The sequence below is a fragment of the Rhipicephalus sanguineus genome, chromosome 4, assembly GCF_013339695.2.
Source record: "Rhipicephalus sanguineus isolate Rsan-2018 chromosome 4, BIME_Rsan_1.4, whole genome shotgun sequence".
Lineage (NCBI taxonomy): Eukaryota > Metazoa > Arthropoda > Arachnida > Ixodida > Ixodidae > Rhipicephalus > Rhipicephalus sanguineus.
Genome location: NC_051179.1, coordinates 129,068,374 through 129,095,513, shown reverse-complemented (window position 1 = coordinate 129,095,513; position 27,140 = coordinate 129,068,374). Strand labels below are relative to the sequence as shown.

Below are 27,140 nucleotides of genomic sequence, written 5' to 3'. Positions count from 1 at the left end.
GACCCTGAGAAAACGAGTGCAGTCGCCGCATTTCCCGTGCCAACAAACAAGTGCGATCTTCGCCAATTCCTGGGGCTGTGCACATACTACAGACGCTTTGTCAAAGGTTTTTCCAAAATCGCTGAACCCCTCAACCAACTTACAAAAGAAGCTGTACCGTTTGTTTGGGGTCAGGATCAGCGGCATGCCTTTGATACCCTGCAAAACCATCTCCAGGCTCCCCCTGTACTCGGTCACTTTGACGAGAACGCTGCCACAGAGCTACAAATCGACGCCAGCGACGTCGGACTTGGAGAAGAATGCTTAGCCGTTGTTTGGGCTATAACAAAGTTTCGATCATACTTGTACGGCCGCCCATTCAGAGTAGTTGGCGACCACACTTCTCTATGCTGGCTCGCCAATCTCAAAGATCCTTCAGGACATCTGGCACGATGGAGCCTTCGGCTGCAAGAATTCGACGTTACCATCATTCACAAGTCAGGACGCAAACACACCAACGCTGACTGTCTCTCACGTGCACCAGTCGGAAGTGCCAATGCGGACCTTGATGAGGACGACACTTTCCTTTTCTCTGTATCAGCAACCAACTTGGCTCAACAACAGTGCGACGACCTGGAGCTCAGCCCACTCATTGACTATCTGGAAGGGCGCAAATCCAGTCTTCCTCGAAATTTCGCACGCTCTCTAGCCTCCTTTTGATTCCGGGATGGAGTCCTCTATAAAAAGAAATTCGATCATACGCAAGCTACTTACCTGCTAGTTGCGCCGACCTCGCTTCGTGACGATATTTTACATGTTTGTCACGACGAACCATCATCCGGACACCTTGGCTACACGCGCACATTGGAACAAATTCGCCCCTCCTATTACTGGCCAAGTCTTGCGAAGACTGTCAAGCACTACGTTCACACTTGTTGGGACTGCCAACGCCGTAAGACTCCACCTGTCCGAACAGCGGGACTGCTACAACCAATCGCCACACCGAAAGCACCATTTCATCAGGTTGGCATGGACTTGCTGGGATCATTCCCCACATCTGCGTCTGGAAATCAGTGGATTGTGGTCGCCACCGATTATTTAGCACGATACTGCGAAACAAAGGCCCTGCCCAAAGCTACCGCAGCTGACATCGCCTATTTTTTCATCAATATCGTCCTCCACCATGGAGTGCCAGCTCTCATAATTACTGATCATGGGACAGCTTTCACCGCAGAGATGCTACAGGAAGTCTTGAGGTTGAGCGGCACAGAACATCGTAAAACCATGGCTTATCACCCCCAAACGAACGGAGTCACTGAACGGCTGAACAAGACGATTGCAGAACATGCTGTCAATGTATGCGGCCATTGATCACAAGAACTGGGACGATATCCTCCCTTACGTAACTTTTGCTTACAATACTGCGGTGCAAGAAAGTACAGGCTTCACCCCTTTTCACTTAGTGCATGGTCAAGGGGTCAGTACAATGCTCGACGCAATGCTCCTCACTGACAACCTGGGAATGTTTAACACGGACGCTGCCAAGTTCGCTCAACGCGCCGAGGAGGCCTGTCAATTCGCCCGATGCTGTATTCAAAGCCGCCAAACTGCAGACGCACGCCGCTACAATCTTCGTCACCGAGATGTGACCTCCAAACCAGGCGATGAAGTCTGGGTGTGGACCCCCATCCGACAGCGTGGCCGGTCAGAAAAGTTACTGCGGCGCTACTTCGGCCCCTACAAGGTTATACGTCGCCTAAGCAACGTAACCTACGAGGTTCTCCCAGAAGGCACACCAAGACGTTCCCGTCAGCTTCCACAAACTGATGTGGTTCATGTTTCAACGCTCAAGCCATATTTCTCGCGTCGTCAATCGAACGTAGAGTTACTTTCACTACAATGGCTACTTCGCTTCTTTCTTTTTGCTGCTTTTCTGCTTGTGCTTGTTGTATCCTGGTTTCTTTATTTACTTCTTCAGTGACAGCAGCATGTTCATTTTGCCTTATGACACGATTGTTTCGTTTGTATAGTGTTTTTTTTTTTCTTTCCTCATTTTGTAGCGTGCATAACCAGCATCGAGATGATGCTTTTCCGGGAGAGGGAGTAATGCCCCGTGCCATCATGTATGAGCCATCCACTGTGGCACGTACACGCTTAGGAGTGGAGGAAGAAGAGAACGTTGTTGTTGCTGGTCTGGTTCTGGGGAAGACATCAACTCCTGGCTGTCTGTCTTATTTCACCTGTGACAATACGGCGTTAAAGGGACACTAAAGGCAAATACTAATTCGATGCTGATTGTTGAAACAGCATTCCAGAAACCTTGTAGTGCTTGTTTCGGGCCAAGGAAATTGTTATTTTGAAAGAAAATTGCATTTTAGTGGTGTGCACAGCGTCAGCGCACTTTAACTCACCCGCCTGAGAGTCTTTCTGATGTAACAGATGCCTTGCCTAGCGCTACCCACCTTTACTGCCCAACAACCGACGCTGCAGCTTCTTGAGCGCAGAGCACAATAGCGGCCATCAACCGATCCAAGACGGATCTTGGCTTGGCCAGCAGCAGCAGCAGCAGCAGCAACAGCGATCATCAAAGCTTGTCACAATGGACCTCGAGGCATGGCATTCAGCCACTTTGAGCACAGGAATTCATTCTGCGGCACCCAGTGGAAAGTCACGTCGGTTTCTTTGTTGTAGCTCCAGCACAGTACACCATTCAGGCATCTACAACATCAGACGGACGCAGCATTTTGTCCAACATTGCGCTCAAGCGACTTTCATGAGCGCCCTAAGCACACGCAGCAGTATGCGATTACAAAACTACCACTGAGACGTGAGTGTGTCAGCCCAGCGAGAACCGGCGAAAACGGAACTTTTGGACCAACCCCGCATTGACCTTTCATTCTGACATAAATGGTTCTTTGCCTTTATTGTCCCTTTAGCGTAGTCTTCACGGCTGCCAATATGAGGTATTCACTGTGCTCCTCCCGCCCCAGGCAGCACCAGTGAGTGTGCCACCGTAGTCGTGGTTGTTAGCAATTGGGCATATGACAGTCTGATGTCTGGCGGCGCTGCACCTCACTACACTGTTTCTTAGTAAAAATAAGAAAACATGTGCTGCCGAAAAGCTTTGGTTGTAATCCAGTGAAGAAATCCACGCGTGCAACCAAGATTATGGCGACTGCCATGCTAGTGCCCATTGTGGATGACATCACGTGAATACCTCCTATAAGCTAGGCAAGATTTATGCTGCTTTGCAGAGAAAGAATGAGCGAGTAATAGACAAAAAGAGGACTGACATATGTTTCGTAAAAGACACCAACAAAATCACTGACTGCCGTGCACGTGTGGTGTATAAGGTTCCCTTTAGGTGTCGCCGCTTCTACGTAGGACATACGAGTCGCTGTGTTAACCAGACATTATAAGAGCATAAGAGATAGCTAACCGGAAGCTCACCTTCTAATCTATCTTTGCGTTATCGAGTTTGTGTGCACACCAAAATTCGATTAATGCAGTTTCGCACAGGCATAGGAATGAAGAAACACGTCTGATGATTGAGGAATGACTTAGCAATAATAGTGGCGCATGCATGTGCCAACCATTGATTAACTTGCAAAAAGGCATAAAGAGGACATCAGATGCCTTAAAGGGACTGACAACTAATTTTCAGGGCACCTGCTTTCTTTAGCGGATTGGAAGGCTAACTGGTCTGAGTGTCTAGCCACGGAATGGTAACGTGGAAAACACTGTGAAACATTTTTAACCAGAAGTCTTCTATCTGCGGCGAATATGAAGTCATACACACTTGACAACACATGCTGCAAACAGTGAGCGTGAGAGCTGTTCCTGTTCGAGCGCAGCGGTTTACTGCGCGCATGCACCACAGCTCTACATGGGCCACTGGTAGCCGCGAAGGCAGCGCCGCTTTTCACCGTGCAACTCCTTTTACCTCGTACGCAGCACAGAACAGAGTGGGGATAGATAATAATATAGATACTCTAACTTTGAGGACCAATTATGGCACGCATGACAGCATGAGATTACGTACAGCAAAGTGACCGTCTTAATAATCCTGCTTCAAGGCTCTTCCACTAGGCTGCACGACGTACCGGTTTTTGTTACTTTTAAGCATGAATTAAAAACATAAATCCTACTCACAACGCGAAACAGATGCTAGAATCTGTCACTATACATAACTTGCAAGTGATGTCAGTTCCTGTCTTTCATCCGCGATCACCGAGCACATACATCTCAGTGACCGTGCTGTGTTTACGTTCATGCGTGAATCGTTCGGCGTAGTGCGCATGTTTGGATCGTTTTCCTTGCGCTTATGACGAACGAGAATCGTTCAGGACATTATGCAGCCTGCAGTGTCGTCAGTGGTGTCGCACGTAATGGTTGAAACAACTTCGCACGAGTCACTTACAGTGGCGCTCTTCGCCACCTGCATTTTGCGGTGCTCAAACTGCACAGATTTCATTGCTGATTGCTGCATAAACCATGGTCCAATAACATGTTTGGTGCCCAGTCGGGGCTCGTTTCACCGGCTAAGAGAGCCTCCCGAAAACCAAGGCGCGATCGCTGTGTTCAATTCGGTGCTTCACGTTTCGACAAAAATTGACCTCGCGCATAACTCCGTGGTGATACACTTGGCGAAAAGGTGAGGAGATTCGGAAGCATAACTTGCCTGTTATGAAGTGACACCCGCACACATAAACTGTTGTGCAATGTCTGAGGTCCTTCCTGTTTACGCGTGCATAAGCCATGTGCTCCACTTCTCGGACAGCTCTTTCGTGCGGTTGCACGGGTTCGTGATCACGTTCGGCAAACAGTACGTCCCCGCTTCTGGTCTTTTTTTTTAATTATTGATTTACACTTCTCGTGCAGCAGCCAAATATCGCACAAATCGCCGTTGCGATGTGCAGCGTTGACAGGAATCACGAGAACCGCACAGCTTGAGTTGGTGTCGTCTGCTGCCATGTGCTCGGTAATGGCGGCGCATGTCGCAAAATCGTATCCCAGAGTTCCGCGGTGTGACGTAGTTGCAAGTTATGTATATTTCACGGTTTTTCATTTCTACCAGAATCTAATCACACGTTCTGTCCAGCTGTCGGTCCCTTTAACAGTTATGTTTCATGTAGACACCGACACGTGCCAGATTGATAGATTGCCTATCGCCTGGGCATGCACAGGTAATTTTCCTTCCTTCTCTCTTTTCTGATGTTGTGCACCTTTGCAGTAGTTAGTCGGTGCTTGCGGTGTCTTGACTTCTTTCTTGCGTCTGTGCTTACACGCCCTGTCTTTCAGGCGACGATGGATGAGGTGCTTCACAGCATTCGAAACGTAGGATGTTACATGGACGATGTGATTGTGACATGGTCCAGCATCGGTGATTGCAAACACAGGAACGGGTCTTGCAAAGATTGAGAGAATATAACGCTCAACATGATTACATGTCAATTCTTTCAGAAGTCTGTGACACATTTGGGTCGCAAGGTCACCGAACAACACTGTTTCTTAGTAATTTCTTACATTTACCCTACAGCAGGCCCGTAGCCGGGGGGGGAGGGGAGCAGCCCCCCGAAATTTTGATGACACATGGATTTTTATCGAAAATAAATAATGAAAATAGGCGTTTTTCTCAAACTGCCAAGGCTTTCAGCAAGTGCCCCCCCCCCCCCCCCCTCCCCGAAAAAAATGCCTGGCTACGGCCTGTCCTACAGGCGGGCAATCTTACAAGCCACTAAGCCCACTACATTTACGTAGCTTCAGCCGTATTTTTGGAATGTGGAATTTCGTTATTTAAAGTTTCTCAAGAACACCTCTACAGTAACGGAGCGGCTCTATCGGCTACTGAGAAAAGATTTTAAAAATGGTCATGGGAAAGAGAATGCAGCGACACGTTTAATTAAAGCTAAGAAACACTTGCCGACAAGCAGCAGGGTGCTGACATCCTATGACGTCGTCCTATGGCGTAGGTACCGGGATTTTTCATGCTAATCATGTCATGACCTGTGAATCGTGTTCCTTATGAACTCAGGTCCTCCAATGTCAATTTTGGTACATATCACCATGCATATCAGTCGACCACTAAAGCGCCCAGACGTATAATACATGCGGTGTGATAAGCTCCAACAGTCGACATCTTACCTCATGTTCTGGCCTCTTCGAGAATTCTGTTTTCGGTTCCTGCGATTCGTTCCGTTCATATACGAAGATTGACGGCACCACGCCAGGCCTAAGTAGAGCAGGTTTCGCCGGTGTTCCCATAACGTTTTAGCGATTAACTCTGATGTTAGTCACTGTCACGAAAATGTTTTGAGCAGAGAGCAGTGGTAATCGAAGGCTTGAGATTAGTTCCTTTCATAGCAGCGATCCACTGAGCAGCTTGTTTTTTCTTACGTGGGAAGTTGTGAAACAGTAATATATCGTCTCGGCAGCCGATGCTCCTTCAGCCGTAGACCGCGCAAACGGCCGGCGTGTTGATAGACGAGGTTCTCCGTCCTGTAGCAGTTCTTCGAAACGTCATCCATAAACGCAGGGTGGGTACGTTGATAATTCAATATAATAAGGACTGACGCGGAAAACCTGTATACGGTGACGGTGCGAGCGCACGGGCGTTGGTACGGGTTGCGTCTTCTCAACGACGGCTCAGCGTAAACAAAACCGCCATTCGCGTTTCGTGGGCGCTGCCATCTTGACTTCAAAAAACAGATTACAAAAGTGCATAGTAGTGACGCGTCCGCCAAGCAGAGCGCGTGCCGGTTTTCGTTGGACGCCACCAGGTGCTGCTACTGCGCCTTCTTCTAGCAGACTGGCTGCTGTTTTCACTGCTGCGTTCGAGATTTTGCGTGTTTCTAGGAGCTTAGGCACGGAATAGTTCGATTACAGGAGAAAAAAGATTGCATTTAGTATAGTACAGTGCAAAGAAAGTTTGTGAAAACCACATCAACACACTTGTATCGGAAACGTCGTCTGCTACCGCAAAGTGGCGGATTCATTGAGCTTGCAGTTCGTGACATTGCCTGCAGTAGTATCTATTCGCAGTTTTTTTTTTCATCCATTGCTCAAACCCGGCACATCCGTGCCTTTTTTACCTCTATGGCGCAATATATAGCACAGCATTGCAATCGCGTGCTTGTCACAAAAGACACAAAAGTGCGCAGCAACGTCTGCGCTGCATTGTAAAGGCGTAATATTAACGGCCTTGACAGACTCATATTGATGGGGGTAAGATTTCCGTGCATTATTGTTCGTTACAGAACCGCAGCTATTCAAATTATTCCGGCGCTTCTTACCCCATTTTATGGCGTGCAACGAGACTGTTTTTCTTTTTGGCATAGTACATGGAAACGTCCGAGAGAAAAATCACCGCATATCCACGAAGTGAATGCTGACGTGTGGCCGAAGCTCGGAAAGCGTTTCGGTGGTACCGTACATTTTCCGTACGATGCCCGTAGAGGTTATCAAGATGTTTTTCGTTGATCAGGTGTTCAGTTTCGGTTTTGTGTAGCGTGACGGACGCCGACAAGGCTAGGCCCTAAGGAGCCTCACCCCTGGAAAATGACCTCCACGGTTTTTCACATTAACTACCATATTGAAATTTAAGTAGCGTCACACGGGATATCCTAGAAGCAAGCAGCCGAAAAGCGCGCTTAAAGGAGTACTGACACGAATTTTAAAAATTTTCGGATTGTTGCTCTGAATAAAAATGCTTGCTTCGAGAAACCTAAAACGAGTATTCCGGTGCCTGGGAATGCATCGAATATATTTTAGTTATCGCTACCTTTAAAAGACGCTTTCGGTTTCGATATCGAGGAAGCGGCTTCTCAGTGACGTTTCATAACAGTATGACGTCACGGGGATACAGAAACTCGCGACGCACTAGCGGCAAATTCGTCATCTGCTTGTGGTGCACATAAACAACGATGAGTGAACTGTCATCCGATGACCCTGACAATGATTTCTGCGATTTAGGTAGAGAGGCTAGAAGGGATTCCTCAAGCCTGCTTGCAGGACGCAGACCTCACAAACTCTGGGGAACTGTGTTGACTCTTCGGGATAATGTCCATTGCTGTGGGGCTGGCTTGCAGGTGCTCAGTGACGAAAACTTGAAAGTCAAATTAAAATATTTTATACGTGTTCTCCGACTCCAGTGCGTGGAGAGCTTTGACATTGCATACCAAGTAAACGAAAAATGTCCTTTTTGCGATGTCTCAAAATCGTGTCAGTACTTCTTTAATGGAGACTAGGATGGATGGAACGATGCTATGAGCGTCCAACGGGGCTACCAATTCTAGTACACTGTTACGGGGCGGTGACGTGTGCCACCAGGCTCCACAAAAAAGAAAGAAAAGAAGGAAAGAAAAGAGCTTTTCCTTATTTCTGTTCGCCTAATGTCTTGTCTACTTCGATTAAATCGATCTTTAAAATAAAACAAATTCCCAGCCCAGTTCTGTGCCCCTAACGGCAGAATGTCCTTATTTTTCCAACTATTTATTTTTGTCCTAATTTCCATCGGGGAGGAGCATTCTAATGAGCGGACGTGTTCAGCTTTCTATAATTGTCCCTAAAACCCAAGGCTTCGTGTAAGCTCGTGCTCAAACATGCGCCTGGGTGGATATCTACACATTCAAGCAGAACATGCTCCGTCGTTTCCTTAGCTTGCCCACAGCATGTGCATTGTTCTTCTTCATTGCTGAATCTTGCTTTATGACTATGCGTTCTAAGGCAACCCGACCTCACTAAAAACAGTGAAGCACTTCCGCTTGAATTATCATAAAATGCCTCCCTCCTTATTTCGTGTTATTGCGATAGCAATTATATGGACACTCTCGGCGGATTTTTGCCGCCACCGTCATGTCCCGTGTATGCATATTATATACACATACATATATATATATATATATATATATATATATATATATATATATATATATATATATACACACACACACACACACACACACACACACACACACACACACACACACACACACACACACACACACATATATATATATATATATATATATATATATATATATATATATATATATATATATATATATATATATATATATATATATACAAAGAAAAATAAATCAGAAGAAAAAAAAACGAGGCACCCGATTGTGGAATCGAACCAGCAATCGCCGGGTAGATTCTAAGGGCTGACGTATCGGCCCTCCGAAACCCACCACGAAAGCTCGGACAATTTAGGTCCTTTTTGATTCCAGGAAATGTAGTAGCCAACGGTTGACCATTTCAAAGTCATAGTATTTATTCTCTCACAAGATAAATACGAATTTTTTTAGTTGGCTTAATTATTTGTGCCAAGGGAGTGAGCACGATCTCAGAAGCAGCACGTCATTGAGTGTACTCTCTGATGTGCGATACCGCTGTTCTGATAAAAAGATCGCCAGGCCTGCGTGAAACACGCAGCAAGTCACAGCAACAGCTAGAAGAGCGGACTTTGTAGAGCCCGTTGTTATCTCTTAGGGCAACTAATACAAGTAAACATGCAACGTACCCACTACGTCATAAATCGTCGCAATTTTTCTGAAGTAGCGAAGTTCCCACTATGCCATTTTTCTTCATTTTTCGGAGAATCGCGGTACCCGCTACACATCTGTAAGGCATTATCTGCACTTTGTGCTGTGGCTGATAATGAAGAATTATCGCTGAGCACTTTGCAGTGGGTGGGAAGGAGTGTTACGGAATGGGCGCCTCCATTCGATTCCAATTCCATTCCGGGGAATTAGAACTTGCCGCAATTCCATTCCTTTCAATTCCTCGGAATGAAAAAAAAACTTAGCCCATTGGCACTCAGGGAATGGCCTGGCAGTCCGATTCCATTCCTGTAATTCCTCAACGTAGGAAAGGCATCTTGATAGTTTTATCGAGTTAAGAATGAACGCCCCCTAAAGCTGATGTCATCAAATGCATTAAGAACCGCAAAAGTACGCCAAACACGATGCCAAGGTCGAGGAATAGTAGCTTGGTGACATATCTCGTGCCGTACAACCACCCTACTAATTCCCATAGGGGCAGTTCTCCCGCTACCGATAGTATTTGCGTGGTCAACATGTTTGAACGAATGGTGGTGTTTCAATATTGTTTAAGCTTAAATCTGTTAATGCTAAAATGACGACATAGCGTATTTTTATGCTGACAAAAGCACCTTTGCATCGAATACGGAACACTGGGCCGCACTGCCCGTCAGCACTCACGCTTGTCAAGCGCGCCTCGCAAGCATGGATGGGGTGAGGAGAACTTTCTGTGTTCGCCTGTGCGCAGGTATGCAATGTCTTCCTTGTCGCAAAGGTTATTTACGTGTGTCAGGTACTAAACTGCTCGTGAGATAACGATCAGGCTGTGCATAGAGTATTCGCCACTTTCGGGTGGGGGTATCAATGGGAACCAACGCGCAGGGGTAATTTGTTTCTCCCTTCGGTATCTACTGGGATAATGCATTTGTTTGTACACTAACTCATGCCTCCGTTTGTAGTAGGCGCGTTGCTTATAAATGTACCGTGCTTGTAATCAGCTAAGCCATTTTAAAAATACTGCTTTAGTGTTAACATTGCGAGTCTCTGACTTACTAACGTTTGAAGCCTGAAAAACAGCACGTAGACGAAAACGTCCTCTATTTTCGGAAAAAGACGTAATTCCATTCCAATTCCATTCCTCCGAGCGTTGTCCCCATTCCATTCCGGGGTCGCGAAAATGTGGAATGATTCCGGAGTCATTCCAATTCAGGAGTGGTAACTCCGCAACACTGGTGGGAAGCATTAAACCACACACTCTTTGCGCTATTAGCATTGTGTGATGGCTGGTTGTTATTTTACTCTTCTGCCACGCTATATTACATATGTTAACGCGATTCCTTGCCCGACATGACGCCTGTGTAGAGTATTTTTGCGATGGAGTTATAAGCACCAGCGTGACATTGTGGTGGAAGACCCGACTGCCACGCAGAGGGCCACGCAGAGGGCCCGGATCCTAGAAATTTGTTTCTCATTAATTTTTTTCTTATACCACGCGATAGCGGTCACGTACACCGGCGGCCGCGGACAACTATGGAGCCAAAATCGGTTGTTGTGATCTCATAACAGCTTTCGCTGTAACAAACTTCAGCGCCGACAATACCCTCTCCACTTTGACCTGCTTGACAGGCGCGCAAAAGTCCACTTGCGTTAATATAAACATCTCTGGTTGCCACTGTTCTCGTTTTTCGCACAATTTCAACATATCTTTGCTTTGGATTTCCTGTCTGAGGTACGCGCTAATACTATACCCTGAGATATGCTCACATTGCATGAGCTCAGTTGTTCCGGATTGCGAAATTTTCTCGTGAACCGAAAAACGATTGAAAAAATTTCGGTTTCACTCCGGAACGAAATAATAAATAACGTTTCGGTTACGTTTTCGTTCCGGTCAAAAATATCGTTTTTTTCGTTTTTCGTTCTCGGTTTTCGTTCCGTTCCGACACTCTGGTTGTAAGTGCCAGCTTGTCCCGTCGACTTCTTTTCGCTGTGTCCTGTGTTTTCCGCTGGTTTTTATCCTTTGTGTCTTTCTTTATAGCGCTGGAAACTTTCAGAGTAGTGCGACAAGCTGGACACATGTTCAAAGTGAGAACCAAGGGAGTTAGCTTGCTCTTCTAAGGTGTTTGCCTGTGTGTTCACCAAGGGAAGTGGTTGTGTCTCTCGCCCATGTATCTTATTAAACCTATTCTAGACTTTACCCTCGTCTGTGCATGAGTTGATTCTCAACAAAAACTTTGGCCAACTCTCTCTTCGAGCCTGCCGGTGCGTCCTCCTTCCTTGGGATTTCATATTTTAAAAGTTCGTTGATTTCTCTGCTGTTGGAGAAACCCGAAGCAACCTCCACGCTTTATTTTGCTTGTTGCGCGCATTTCTGCATTCATAGTTCCACGAGGGAACACGCCATCTGGCACCTGGGCTGCTCGCTTCGGGAATGCATTTAGAAGCGGCCTCGACCAGAAGTGCTGCAAAATAGTTCACAGCATCGTCTATCGTTAGAGCGGACATCTTTGCCCATGTCGCGTGGTAAGAGTTCAAAACTGTTCCCAATCGGCTGAGTCGAGCTTCCACCAAGGGAAGGTTGTTTTAGTTCGGCGCACTAAGAATTATACGGAAATGGTCACTTCTATAAGGGTTTTTAAGAATATGCCATTTAAAATTGGTTAAAGGGGGGGGGGGTGATGAAATGCTAAGATCTATGGAAGAGTATGAATTGTTTGCGAGGCTAAAATACACAGGCTCCTTTGTATTTAAGAGACATAAACTAGATGAAAAAAGCTGTTCAATGAGACGTCCTATCACAGCGAGGATCGCCCCATAGGACATTTTGTGCATTAAACCACCTGGAATCAAAAAGGGCTCTGGGAGTTCATCTATTAATGATTCTAAATCGCGTCTGTGAAGCTGATGATGTGGTGGTATATACACGGAGCATATGATAATGAGCTTATTAAAAAGTACAGCTCGAAGGGCCACTGCCTCAAGGTCCGTCTGGAGCTTCAAATGCTCGCATGCTACCTATACTTCTATCAGCTAAAATGACCACACCACCCGATGATACGACAGCATCCTCGCGGTATTTTTGGAAAGTAGTGTATTGCCAGAGGAAGTTAGTGTGTTTGGGAGTTCGGTGTGTTTCTTGCATACACAGCACTTTCTGGTTGAACTTACTCAGAAGCTCTGGAAGTCATCTAGATGTCTAAGTAGTCCTCTTACGTTCCATTGTATCATTTTGTCCATGATGGAAAAAAAAATAGCGCTGTGTGTAAAGAGGACGGAGATTGGCTCATTTTACGGGGCTTTTGTCAGGCTCTGTAATTGGTGCTTTGTCCTTTTTGGAGAAGTCCAGAGATGCTCGCCACTTCTTCGGCGCTACCTGCGCCGTTTGGCTTGAACTGGTGTGCATACTGGACGCCCGCTCCCCAGAGCGATTTGTGCGTTGCAATTAGACTTCGCCTTGGTCGACGAAGTCTTTGTCCTCACCGAGCTGGAGGTCGATACCCATGTAACACAAAACCTCTAAAAGACGTCTAGAAACGGCTACGGACGGCTATAGACGTCTTGGTTTACGAGAAGATCAAGAATAGACATTTTTGCAAAATAAAGCACTCGCCTCTCAAATAATCCTGCGTACTGTTTATTACCGTCTTCAACAGCTACGACATAGCCAGAGTGTATTCTGCCACAGAAGTCCACAACGTCTACTTTGAGACATTTTTAGACATTGTGGGGGAAAGTGAGCGCGCAACGACTATTTAAATTATTCTTCAAATGTTTTGTCCACGAGCGCAAAGACGCCAAAACGGCATGTCTAAAGAGCGGTGACTGTCGCTTTAGTGAAAGAAGAGACGCAGAAAACAAAGCCCTCAAAATAATTGGTTTCGCTCCGTAACGCGGGTTTCTATCAGCAGGCCGCTAAGGCCGCGCAACGCTCGCGCAACAGCGAACGACAACAGAAGCAAAAGCAGGCAAGCCAGGCAAGCATGCTACTGATGCTGCGCAGTCGGAGGCTCGAAGCGGGTGTTGTCGAAGCGCGCATGCCAGCGCATGCTCCTAGTGGAGATCAGTGGTTTACCCCTGCATTCAAGAACATCTTTTCACTCGGCGCTCCACCTTGACTCAATGTCGATGGCAGACACACCTATTGGCAGGAATGTTCACTAAATATTGAGCAATAGGCGGGATCACTTTGTGAAAATCGTTGTGTCTTTTCTGTTGAATGGTGACGCTGTGCTCAGCTCGGTCAAGTGAAGGGTGAGGCTTGTTTCAGAATACTTGTTCCTTCCTCCCCCTTTCCCATCCCACGAAACACAAAACCTCTAAAAAACTTCTTGAAACGACTAAAAAGGTATGCAAACATCTAGGTATATTATGCAACGTTGAATAAACGTTTTTCACAAGAAGTTTTTTAGAAGACGTTGAAAAAACGTTTTTTACAAGAAGTCTTTTTAAAACGTTTAGTGAACCTTTTTTTTCTAGAGCTTTTGCCATTAAAATACGCACATATGAACTTCGGTCGCTTGTATACGTTCGTAATCGCAAATATTGGTCACCTGAACCGCATGCGCAATAAAAAGAAAGGGTAGAGCATTTATATTTCTCCCCATTTTAACATGTGAAGATCGGTAAACCAAATTTTCCCATCTTTTAGCCCACCATGCACGTGAAGGATACAAAATCATTCGCCGAACATCGATCACCATCGCTTAATTGATGAAATAAAATGTGATACAATGTATGGGCAGTATGGGGACCGAGAGTGCCCCCGGACCCTTCGGAGCGTCATCTCCAGTTGGTTCGTTCGCGCGCAGACCATGCTTGCTGAGACGCGCTCCTAGCGAGGGCGGAAGAAAAGCGCCTTTTCCTCTCCACAACCTCGCCTCATCCTCCCGCCGTCGGGAGGCAAGGCATGGCCTCCGAGACGGGGGGGCGCGTCCGCCATCTCGGAGGCCATGGTCGAGACATGTCGCCACCTATGGTCGCCATTGGTCGCCACACACTTCGTCATTTTACGTCATCGTGTCGTGCGCTCTCATTGGCCGCCCGTGACGCCGCTCTGGCGCTCTCGCTCCCTCCTTGAGTTGGAGCTTGCTAAGGTACGAGCCAAATCAACCGGGAAAAGGAGACACAAACCCAAGAGCTGGTGGGATGAGGAAGTTAAGAGAGCCATAGTAAGACGTCAGGAAGCCTCCAGAGAACACAGGCATGCTAAACAGAGGGGTGAACCGGAAGATGATGTCGAAAGAAAATGGGGCAACTTTTTGAGCTGCAGAAGGGAAGCTTCCAATCTGATCAATGAAAAGATTAGAAGAAAGGGGGCCCAATGGATGGCGGAAGTAAACAAAAAGGATAGAAAGGCAGCTGCAAAGTTTTGGAACCATCTCAATTCTCTGAGTAATAAGACAAGCATGGAACAGAGGTTTATAACTACAGTTCAAGGGGTTAGGCTAGAAGGGGATGAGGCAATGGAATTTATAAGAACAATGATGACAGAAAAATTTAAACAAGGAAGCGATGCATGCACCCTAACGGATGAGGATAGACCAATTAGTGCAGTGGCTCCACTGGGACAACGAGAGTGGGAAAGGGCAGAGAAGAGGGTTCCTAATAGCACATCAACAGGCCCTGACGGCATCCCAATTATGCTAATAAAGAAATTAGGTCCAAACTCTAAGCAAACATTAAGAGAAGCAACGAGCAAAGCAATAATGGATGGTGAAGCCCCCCATGGGTGGAAACTAAGCCGGATGAGCATGATCTATAAAGGAAAGGGGGACAAGGCTGATATAAACAACTACCGTCCTATAACAGTGACATCAGTAGTTTACAGGCTGGTCATGCAGATCGTAAAGGAAAGACTACAGACATGGGTGGAGAATGAGGGGGTGCTGGGGGAACTACAAAATGGGTTCCGTAAACGAAGGAGGTTGGAGGATAATCTGTTCTCATTGACGCAGTGTATTGAAATAGCGGAAAAAGAACACAGGCCCCTGTGGCTGGCATTTCTAGATATCAAGGGAGCTTACGATAGTGTGATTCAGGAAGACTTGTGGAGAATACTGGACACACTAGATGTGGAAGATGGAATAACTAATCTTTTAAAGGACATCTATAAAAGTAACAGGGTAGTTATAAAATGGGAACAACAGGTATCCGAACCTATAGAGATACAACGCGGGCTTCGACAGGGGTGTCCCTTGTCACCTCTCTTATTTATGCTGTATCTACAAGGATTAGAAGCTAAATTAGAGGGGAGTGGACTCGGCTTCAGCCTCTCTTTTGCCAAGCAAGGAAAACACGTTGAACAGTCATTACCGGCATTGATGTATGCGGATGATATAGTATTAATGGCCGACAACAAGGAAGATCTGCAGGGATTGATAGACATCTGCGGTAATGAAGGAGATAGGTTAAATTTAAAGTTCAGTAGGGAAAAATCGGCAATCATGATTCTTAATGATAATGAAGGCAGTGAGCATAAGATACAGGAAGTCACGCTGGAGATAGTGGATAAATACAAATATCTGGGCGTATGGATAAACAACGGGGATGAGTACCTAAGGGAGCACGAAAGATACGTAATGACTAAGGGCAACAGGAATGCAGCTGTAATGAAAAATAGGGCACTGTGGAACTACAATAGGTATGACGTTGTGAGAGGGATTTGGAAAGGGGTAATGGTCCCAGGTTTGACGTTCGGCAATGCGGTCTTGTGCATGAGATCAGAGGTTCAAGCAAGATTGGAAATTAAACAACGTGGCATAGGTAGGCTTGCTTTGGGAGCACACGGGAATACCCCAAATCAGGGGGTACAGGGTGACATGGGATGGACATCGTTCGAGGGCAGGGAGGCTAGCAGCAAGATAGAATTTGAGGAGCGATTGAGAAAAATGGGAGAGGAGCGTTGGGCTAGGAAAGTTTTCAGCTACTTGTACATGAAGAATGTTGATACTAAATGGAGGAAGCGAACTCGAAAATTGTCAAGCAAGTATTTAGACAACAGCAGAATACCAAGCCAAAAGGAAACATCGATTAAGAAGAAGGTGAAGGAAACAGAGAGGGACATGTGGAAAATGGGGATGCTTACGAAATCATCACTGGAGACCTACCGAACTTTCAAGCAGGAAATTGCAAAAGAAAAGATCTACGATAATTCTCGGGGTAGTTCTCTGCTGTTTGAGGCCAGGACGGGAGTATTGCGGACCAAGACGTACCGAGCCAAATACGAAGGCACAGACACGTTATGTAGTGCGTGTGGAGAGGAGGAGGAAACGGCTGAACATTTGATAATGTTCTGTAAAGGGCTTCACCCTACAGTCCAAGATAATGGCGCGGAATATTTCAAAGCATTGGGGTTTAGGGACAGTGAAGGCAAAATAGACTTTAAACGAGTAGAAATAACCAGGAGGAGGCTAACCGATTGGTGGCTACAATCAAGGCACGAGTGAATTGCAATCCTTGAATACATCACGGCCACCTGGATCGGGGCGCGCGGCAGTCACGGGGCGCGCGGCAGTGTTGCTCCGGCCGTCCCATTCGGACGGAGGAGGCGTAATTGCAGAAAGGGGCGTGACCACTCCTTTCGCCGCACCGCGGCGCGCGCCTACTACCCCTCCATTCCTTTGCGCTCTATGCGGGAAGGTTTGCGGCGCATAGCGGCGCCTTGAAGATATCGCTGTAGAGTAACCGTGGGTTAGCATAGCACTTCCACCACGTTCACAAAAAGCACATAAAAGGATGGATGGCAGCTATCGCTATATTCTTTATTTTTTTTTGTGTGTGTGCGCCAGTCCTTGTCGTGATGATGGTGACCGAAGCGAAAACACCCGTGAGTCACTTTTCAAGAAAATTGTTTTGGTGTTCTTAAGTGCAGCATATCAGTAAAAAGTATACATGCGAAGGAAAGCCCGAGATTTATTAAAAACTCCTTTTTTTCTGAGTGCTTGCAGAATAGCGGAAACGATCCGAAGGTTGGTTCCGCTGCTTAAAGGAGGTTGGCGGATTTCCCTTGGGATGCTGCGGTCTTGAGTGCGCGAGCTTTACCTGCTGGAAGGAATGCCACTTTGGCGTCGAGGCAACGTAATATTCCTTGGTGTTGACTTACAGTAAGGCACGCAGCAGTACGGCACGTTTCTGAAAAACACGGTAAATTACACACGGAATCCCAACGCAGACTAAAAAACAAATTACTTGCCTGAAGTCAACGTGGTATGACAATGTGAAAATGCATATGAAAACATATATGCTAGACGCAGAAAGCCTTATCAGCAGCCGCTCAGCCAACGAACCGGTAGATTAGTTCGAATCTTAAAGGGCAAACCGCATGCACGCAATAATGGAGGTGGAAATTGGGGGACCCTTAAGCTTCGCCTTTAAGAGTTAAATGCGACAGCGATATCTGCGCGCATACACAGACGCACACGAACGTACACACACACACCGCCGCCGACACCGGAATTACTGCGAAACGGGCTCTTCCATGCTGTCGCGCTAAAACGACAAGCGATACCAAAACGAAAGTGGCCATTGCGCGACAGACCCTTAGCTATTTCGCAGGCGACAAGCGCGGTTATCGCTTTCGCGTTCAAATTCACCTACATGCGGCCTGCGCTTAAATAAGAACGTCTCATTCACATCACTGTCGTATCGTGGGAACTTCAGAATGCAAAAAGACGCGCCCACCAAAATGTTGCTTATCATCGGCAAGGTGAGAACGTCTACAGCATTATCATTACCGCAATTTAGTTTTCCAGCAACGTGATGCTCTTAAGACAGCGCTCGACCGCAGAAGATAGCTATGCAGTGCAGACGACGACGAAATGTATTTCCTTTAGAAAGAAGCATGGCGCGCTCCGGCCCAGGCGGCCGTGGGAGAAACGAGCGCCAAAATAAAGAATGAGAAGCACGGCAAATCACGTACTCGGCACAATAAATGTGTCATATGGCACTTATGTAGCGGCCGTGGTCATGGAATATGAACGCGCCGCGCCATACGAAGTCGCCTAAGCACGCTGCTTGGCTCTATCTCGACGGTAATATGCTACAGAGAACAACACTCACTGTTTAAAGCCTGATTAACAATAACAGCGTACCTTGATTCCAGTCACCACGTGCACGATGTCCAGTGTGCATTTTTCCAAACACATCTGCGGCTGTCTACGGCGCGGCCAGCGCGGCATCATCCGCAAGGATGGATGGATGGATGCTATGAGCGTCCCCTTTATAACGGGGCGGTGACATGTCTGCCACCAGGCTCGAAGGCGAAAAAAAAAGGAAAGAAAAAAAAAAACTTCCTTGTTTCATGTTGTCCTAATGCCTTATCTACATTGATTAAATCTACGTTATTATACCAAAAAAAAATATAAATTCACGGTCCATCTCTCTGCCTCTTGGCAGAATGACCTTTTTTTTTTCCCAGTTATTTATTTTTGTACTTTATCTCTACTTTTCTGCCACCAATACTCTAACCGTCTCTTACTTATTTCTATCGCGGACGTGTTCAGCTTTCCATTGTTGTCCCTAAAACCCAAGGCTTCATGTAGACTCGTGCCCACACGTATACCTGGGTGAATATCGCCACATTCAATCAGTACATGTTCCATCGTTTCCTTAGTTCCCCCGCAGCATGTACATTGTTCTTCTTCGTTACTGAATTTCGCTTTATAACTACGCGTTCTAAGGCAGCCCGACCTTGCTTCAAACAGTAAAGCGCTTCCCTTTGAATTATCATAAAACCTTTCCCTCCTTATTTCGTTTTTTCCTTTTCGGTAGTTACTCAGAGCCGGCTTCTTTTCCATCGCTGTCATCCAATAAGTCCTCTCCGCCTCTCTGACCTTCCGCTTAATGCTCCTTGTTGTCATATCGCCCGCACTGCCAGCCGTATATTTACTGGTGAGCCTCCTAGTTCTTTTTCTCCACTGTGTGTCAACGCTTTTTCTATACAAATACCTGAAAACCTTCTCTGCCCATCTACTCTCCTTCATTTTCCTCAGCCTCTCTTCGAATCTCATTTTGCTCTGCGCTTCCCTCACTTCAAAGCCTGTCCATCCCATATCACCCTTTACCGCCTCATTTGTCGTCTTCCCGTGAGCGCCCAACGCGAGGCGGCCCACCGTCCTTTGATTTACATCCATTCCTGATTGCACCTCTGACTTCATGCACACCACTGAGTTCCCAAATGTAAGCCCCGGAACCATCACACCCTTCCACAGCCCTCGAAGCACCTCGTACCTATTGTATCCCCATAAAGCTCTGTGCTTAATAATTGCAGCATTCCTCTTTCCCTTTGCTACCGATGCTTTCTCTTGTACTTCCATATATCTATCCCCCTCATTTACCCATACTCCGAGGTACTTGTACTCGCTTACCCTCGGTATTTTTTGGCCCTGTATTAAGACCGTATGGTCTCCGTGATCATTGAATCCATCAATCCACATTTTGTTGCACTAAATCCTAGTCCTAGAGCCTCACACTCCCTTCCGCATATATCTGCCGTCGCTGTATATCATCTTGACTGTCCGCAAATAAGACAATATCATCAGCATAAAATAGACCAGGAAGCTTCTGCTCAACCATCGCTCCGACCTGTTTGTGTGACAAATTAAATCCAATGTTGCTACCTTCTAGCGTTTTTTTCCATCCTCGCCATGTACAGCATGAATAACAGCGGGGACAGAGGGCATCCCTGTCTCAGCCCCTTGCTAATTTCAACGCTGTCCTTGCCACTTATTCCTTCCCATTCTATACAAACTGCATTTTCTCGGTATATTTCCCTCAAAAGCTGTACACAGTCGTCACCTATGCCCACTTCCTTCAATATATCCCACAAAATTTCCTGATTAACGTTGTCATACGCCCCGGTGATATCTAGATAGCTACGTATAAGGGCCTGTTTTCTATTTTAGATATTTCTATACACTGGGTAAGAACAAACAGATTATCGTCTAACCGCCTGTCGATTCGAACTCCATTCTGAAGTTCTCCCAAAATATCATTTTGTTCTACCCACGCTTCTATTTTTAATTTTACTGCCTGCATCGCCAACCTGTATAGCACCGATGTAATTGTTAGCGGTCTATACGAGCGAATGTTATCCTTTTCCTCCCTTGCCTTTATAGATTAAGTTCATTCTACTTTTTCGCCAACTGTCTGGTATTTCCCTCTTCTGCAAGCACTTTTCTACGGCTTTCAGCAGTGCTTCTTTAGTGTTATGTCCGAGTTCGTTAATGAGGCTGACGGGAAACCCCATCTAAGCCCGGAGTAGTGCGCTTAGGAATTTTTCCTTCGGCCTTCTTCCAATTGAAATTCTCTAGTACTACATCTTCGTCGGTTGCACTCCTTTGCGTACTTTTACTCACTGGGGGAATCCCCTGGGGACCTTTTTAAACGAATCGGCTGTTATCTTTCGGATGTAACCTAGCGCTTCATATCCTTCCAATTTATTTCCTCCTTCATCTACCATATGCTGTTGCATTGTGACAGACTTCCTACCCAGCGCTTTTAGGTGGCTCCAAAATATCCTAGGCGCGGCCTTCTTCTTTTCGCGAATCTCTGTCATCCAGCGTTCACTTTCACCTTTAATTTTTGCCTCGACTAATTTCTGCACAATGGATTTTTGCTCTAAATATATTTCCCATATTGGTTGACTTCGTCCTGTGGCCGCTTCTCCTTTTTTGCCTGTCTGTGCTCCCGTGATGCCTGACGTCGCATCTCGATTGCTTCCCGGATTTCTTTTGTTCCACCAACTTTTTGGCTTTTCTTTCCTTTCCAACAAATAGTTTTCTCTCTATTTCCATTTCTTTCGTGATTACATGTAGCAGCTCACTATACTTCCAGTCTTTGCCTGGTAGTTCGTCTACTTTTTCCTCGACTCTTGCGGCTATATTTGTTATTTGTTTGTCATTTAGATACGAGCTGCCAAACTTTGATTCTGTGTTCTTATTTCAGTTTTATATCCCATTTGTAATATTATGCGTTTATGATCACTACCAAGCTGTTAATGCCTTCTTCGTCTATTCTCATCTCTCTAAGTTTGTCATATATTCCTTCTGTCATGAGACAGTAATCAATGCTCGATTGCCTGTTTCTGACTTCCCACGTGATCTGCCCCCTCACACTTAGGCCCCACGTTAACTATCTCAAGACTATGTTGCTCGCAGAGATCTAGCAATAACCTTGCCATTGGTGTCTGAATATCCGTCAAGGTCATGAATGTGAGCGTTCATGTCCCCTAGAAGGATTATCTCGGCATCATGACCAAATTCTTTAATATCGGTGCTTATGCATTTCACTATCTCTAGATTCTTTTCCTCTGCAGTTATTCCCCATGTCCACAAGTAAGCTACACCTAGCCACGTTTTCTTTCCACCTACTGTGCCCGAAACCCATATGTGCTCTGAACACGTTTGTTTTCACTCTCTCCCATTTTGTTCTGCTAATGAATTAGCATTCCAACCCCCCACCTCTCCTTTCTGATGTGATCCTGTTACATCTTCCCAAACATAATTTTCAATATGTGGTGGCTCTTCCAAGTCTCCTAAGGTGTGTTTCTGTAACCGCATAAACACCTATCTGTTCCTTGTTTAACTGTCCCCTCAATCTCTAACCATTTTGCCTTTTTTCTGCCACCCTGCATGTTAATGTAACTAATTGCACACACGCGCCTTCTCCCTTCTTTTACCTTGTCCTCTGTTTTTTCGCTATACTAACCTGTCAAAGAGTCCCCCTGGTTGTTTTCCTCATTACAAGCTAACCATGGGCACCGAAGGGCCCGCGTGCCCCCCCAAAAAAGCTACTGCGCGTCCTGCAAGACGCCAACCCACCTCATGGCCAAGCCTCCTGTCGAAGTGTATTCCGTCTCTTCGAAAACCACCCCACCTGTGCACCTCTCTGTTTATTTCCACTACCTCGATGCCTTTCTTACTCATCTGCCATATCTCTTTGTTTGCGTCGACAACCGCTCTTTGCAGGTTGCCGTCACGCACCGGTACCTCCGGTATTCGCCTGGTGTGCGACCGATGGCGGCGCTGCGAACGGCGCCTGTATGACGTCAGAGCGGGATTCGCGCGCTGTCTTCTACTAACGTAGGCCCAGTGCCGTGTTGAAACCACCGTTGTGGTAATCTCAACAAAAAAGCAGTTCAGTTGTTTATCTTGCCTATGGTGGCTACTGACGATGTTCGAATAACCGTTGTCTGCTTTAACGTTCATTGGAACTACAGCTCTTGTTTCGTAAACTGCGGCCGCTTGTCTCCGCGGCGAGTGCTGCGCAATGGTGAAGTACTGCTCTTAGTGTACTCCGTCCGCTCGGTGAAAAAGGCGTTAGCTTTCACAACTATCCTAGGGGCTCGAAGCTGAAGAAGTGAATACTCAAGTCAGAATGGGAAAGCGCCCCACGCCTTCATGGACAGTGTGCAGCAAGCACTTCACGGACAGTGACTTCTGCTACCCACCGTACGCGCCACTCTTAGGTAAGCTTGTGACCGCGTTTAAACGCTTCGCCAATACTTAAGCCGTTTATGCACGCAGGCGATAAGCATATGCGACGTACACCGGTCGGTGCCGTCCACAACCGCCGCGAAGGCCCCTAGAGAAGTAGCCGACGACGCGGCCTCCGAATCGCCTCGCATGAAAGCGCGCCTCGTGAAGCTCAGCTGAGCGGCGCGCAGGATATCACTACGGCCGCATTTGGATGGTGTACATAGTATTTTTACTTATGAAGGCAAGCGCGCGCCTAGCGGACTGCTTATTTCATAAATTCATAGCGAAACCTTTTGCCGCGTTTAGTGTACATTCTCAAAGTTTTCACACCTGAGGCAGCACAGACACTTTTTTAAAAGCGGAGCTCTTAAGCTTCGTTAGCTGCGTGCGTGAAACTCGCCCAGCTTTCTTTTGCCACGTTAATCCTGTGGCCCTGTGAGTTGTATAATCAGCGATTAACTATTTGTTATAATCGATACCCCGTGCGACGGCCCTGTGCGGTGTTACTAACTACGACGTAATATCGTTCTCACTGAACCACATTACGGGACAAACTTTCGATCATGGGCATCGGCAGGGGCTGTGCAACAAACGCGGCCTTGCGCACTTGTTTGCAGGACGAGAGCTGCGACGGCGATGCGATCTCCGTTGACGGCCTTCCCGAACCGCCATTCAACACGTGACCTGCGTCGTACACAGCCTCGCCCCTCGATGAGGCACCGCGACCTTTCACAGGCTTTATCTACTACTTTGCCCTGCAGTGGGCGTAGACAGGCTGATGATGATCTACATACTTGTAGATGCTGGAGAACGGCACGCTTACTGAAATATCGAAAGAAACACCCAAACTAATTAGTAATCGTACGGCGGAAACAAGATAATGAGCTAGAACACTCACATAGTTTCACTTTTTTACCAGCAGTGCGGTCGGTGGCATCGCGCACTTGTCGACCATCCGGGTGATTTCTTGGCCCTGTCGATTGGGTCGCAACTAAAACAGTCCAAGATTACACTCGAAAACATCGTTGCAGGCGTTAGTTGACCGTCGCGAGGCTGTTCGTTCGACAAAGTTCCCACCTGAAGCAGACGATCCCATACGGAGCAGCTATTCTAGTTCACTGTAGCAGCGGCTGCTGCAGCGCGGTTGAGAGCGGAGTCCCCGCTCTGACGTCACACGCGAGAGGGCGCCACCCCAAGATCTCGAGGCCATGTGCATACCCACTATCTGCACCTGAGGGGAAATGGCGCGCATGTCATCGACACCTTTCGCCAATGTGGTCGCTAGTTCGGTGATTCGTTACTCAATACGTCGTTTATACCTCCCGCGATGATCACGAGGTTACGTCCATTAGACTTAGTTGCGAGTTTTGCGTTAGCTGTTTCATCACTGATCCCAGCCTATGGCCCGGGAAACTTCCTAGTAAAACTCGTTTGTCGCTCTCACCCTTTCCTTGACTGCTTCTGCGCTGTAGCTAAATTCGAGTCCCCCGATTATCACGTGACCGACTTTTCTGCTGGACTGTCCCCTCACCTGGCCTGCACCTTATCTAGCGCGTGCTACTGCTGTTGTTTGGTCCCCTCCCGTTCCCAAGACTACTTCGCGGAAGGTGGGTCCTGTGACCCTTGCACCTTCTTTCCAAACCTGTTTCCCCCTTCGGACGCCCCCTACCTCTCCACTTGGGGTCGATGCCCCATTGTTCCCGCTGCGCTTGCTTCCTTGGTCCCCGTGGCTACCTTTGCTGGCATGGCTACCTTTGCTATCCCTCCTCGGCTGACTTAAGCCTTTCGCCATAGCCATCGTTTTTTCCCGTTCTGTCGCCACCGCTTTCTCCCGCTCGGATCTCACCATGAGCTCATTCTGTCGGCATCATTATTGTTCCACTTCGCCTCTAACTCGCTTGCTTACCTTGGCGTCAGCGCTCTCTCTTCGTCTCATCCTCACAAACCCTCTATTTTCCGCCCCATTCGCATCCTGAACACTTTACGTCTTTTTACCATGGCTATAGATCGTTCGCGCGGCGGATTAGATACCTTAAGCCAAATGATATCACAAAACTACTCCGCTGATACTCCGCAGTATGTTACACTTCAAAGCACCCGTGCACCTTTCAGCCACGTGGTGGCGAACAAACAATATTAAAAAAAAACACCCGAACGACTGTCCACACCACTTTTGTACCAACAGTACAAGTTGTAAGCTCTATTAAGCTGCAATCTAGTGGCTTAACTAAAAAAACAACGCTCGAATCATGCACAAAAAATCCACTTATCTGACGCTGTCATTCCGGACGCACCCGAAAAACACGTCCGTCCCTCTAGCAGCACCCGTCGGACCTGCTCTTGACAGGCAGCGCCACCCAGCAGCGCCATCAGGCAGCGCCAAGGGGGTAGGAGAAGAGCGCCGCGTCGCGGCGCGCGGCTGAACTACTTCAATTACATTTTTTCAAAGGGGCCGCGCCCGAATGTGACGCCGGAGCCCAACCGCCGCGCGCCCCGATCCAGGTGGCCGTGAATACATAGTGATAGTACTTAACTTTATGGCTAGGTGGCGTGAGCCGCCGCCCGATCTAAAGGGCACAGCCGTATACATCCATCCATCCATCCATCTTCACCGAAGCCGCCGACGATAACTGCGCAGTTATTTTCAAGCGTTTCGAGTTGAATATCCTTTCTCCGTCTTTTCGGAATGTGCTTCTTTCTTGTTCGTCCTGCTGTTTTTTCGTGTCAAAACTCCAGGACCTCATTGTCTTCCAGACATCCAACAGACGTAAGTGTTATTTTTAGTTTTCCGCGCGAAAGGGTCTGCCATGGAAAGAAAAAAGAAAGCTATCGGCTCCCTATCGCGTCGGCAAAAACATCGCCGACTTCATGCTGCAGTTGAGCCGCTTTTTCGCCAGACCGCCTCGATGCAAAATAATGAAAGTAACCTTTCAGCACAAAACTCAACTACTGAAAGCGTAGACAATGCCTGCCTGGCTACAATCTGTGTTGAGGGTGATGAATGTGAAAGTGCGTCACCTGAACCCGCCGACAGGTCACTTGAACGAATTATACATGAGACGCCAACTCATGCCCGTGTTCAAGTAACTAGTTTTATTGCTTACCCCGGGATTCTGAAACCTACCTAAATTTAGCGCATTGTGTGGCAATATCACGTCGCTTTTCCGCTGCACTTCTATTGGCTGTTACAAGTTTTCTACTGTTAACTACGGTTTGCTGCTGTGCTTGTGTATTTGTGGTTGAAATTTCTAAAGTATACTGTTTTCTGTACTCATCGACCTCAACACACTTGGTAAAATTTTTAGCACATGCAACACAAAGCCGAAAAAAGAGGGACAATCTGTGCACTAACTTTAAAAAAAATGGTTATTGCACACGAGGCACTTGTAGACAATGGGTGGTGCCCTCAGCTTAACCAAGGTGCCATGGAGAGAGATGTGTCTTCTTCCTCTTTATTTTAGCAAAAATATACGGCATACTGATCACCTCGCGAACTACTCCATGTTCAAGAAAGTCAGTGCTTCATTCGAGAAGGACAGTCGAAGAGTGCTAACAAAATTGATACCCCCTATTGCAATTTTTGCAGCTCTATTATCAACTTCGTTAGTTCAACTCTATTAGCTAATAAACCTTTGGTTCTGAAAGAAAGGTTCCCACTCACATGCTCTACACTGTAACGCCAGACATCCATCGTGTTTACAAGTACAATGCTGTCTTATAAATGCCATTGTATGTACCGCAACTAGGCAGGACAACAGAAAGGAACAGACGAACACCGTTGTCCTGTCTAGTTGCGCTACTTACGATGGTATTTACTATGTCGAGACACTAACTCACCCAACATTCGCTCGCCTCTTTTAAAAATGCTCTCTTAACCTATCATTCCTGCAGTGGCCCATTTCCCGGCATACTGCTTACGCATGAAAGAGGTATCTGATAAATGACAGCTTCTCTGCATTCCAGAAACTGTGTCCTATGTTTTCTTGCAGGCAGTCGTCGTCTTTGGTGCTTGAGTGCTGATCTGCAAATCGATTTCAGCTTGCACCGAGCTGAAAAAAACTACTTGCACATTAGCACGTGATGCCAACCTTTTTATTCTGTACTTGAATAAAAAGGTTGGCAAAAAGGTTTTTTTATTCTGTAC

At 46.8% G+C, this 27,140-nt stretch overlaps 2 protein-coding genes and 1 long non-coding RNA gene across 5 annotated transcripts in view; 1 reads left to right on the top strand and 2 right to left on the bottom strand.

The window, feature by feature from the left end:
• The window catches only part of LOC119390683 (gastrula zinc finger protein XlCGF57.1), a 250,221-nt gene extending 243,551 nt beyond the window's left edge, over window positions 1-6,670 (bottom strand). For all 3 annotated transcript variants that reach the window (XM_049415109.1, XM_049415108.1, XM_049415111.1), the window contains exon 1: window positions 6,124-6,670. In XM_049415109.1, the coding sequence (XP_049271066.1) occupies window positions 6,124-6,243 (120 nt within the window). In that variant the 5' untranslated portion in view covers window positions 6,244-6,670. The remainder of the gene's footprint in view (window positions 1-6,123) is intronic.
• LOC119390670 (gastrula zinc finger protein XlCGF8.2DB) overlaps window positions 1-27,140 on the bottom strand; it is an 807,836-nt gene that overhangs the window by 532,831 nt on the left and 247,865 nt on the right.
• The window catches only part of LOC125758208 (uncharacterized), a 400,853-nt gene that overhangs the window by 241,044 nt on the left and 132,669 nt on the right, over window positions 1-27,140 (top strand). The window lies entirely within an intron of this gene.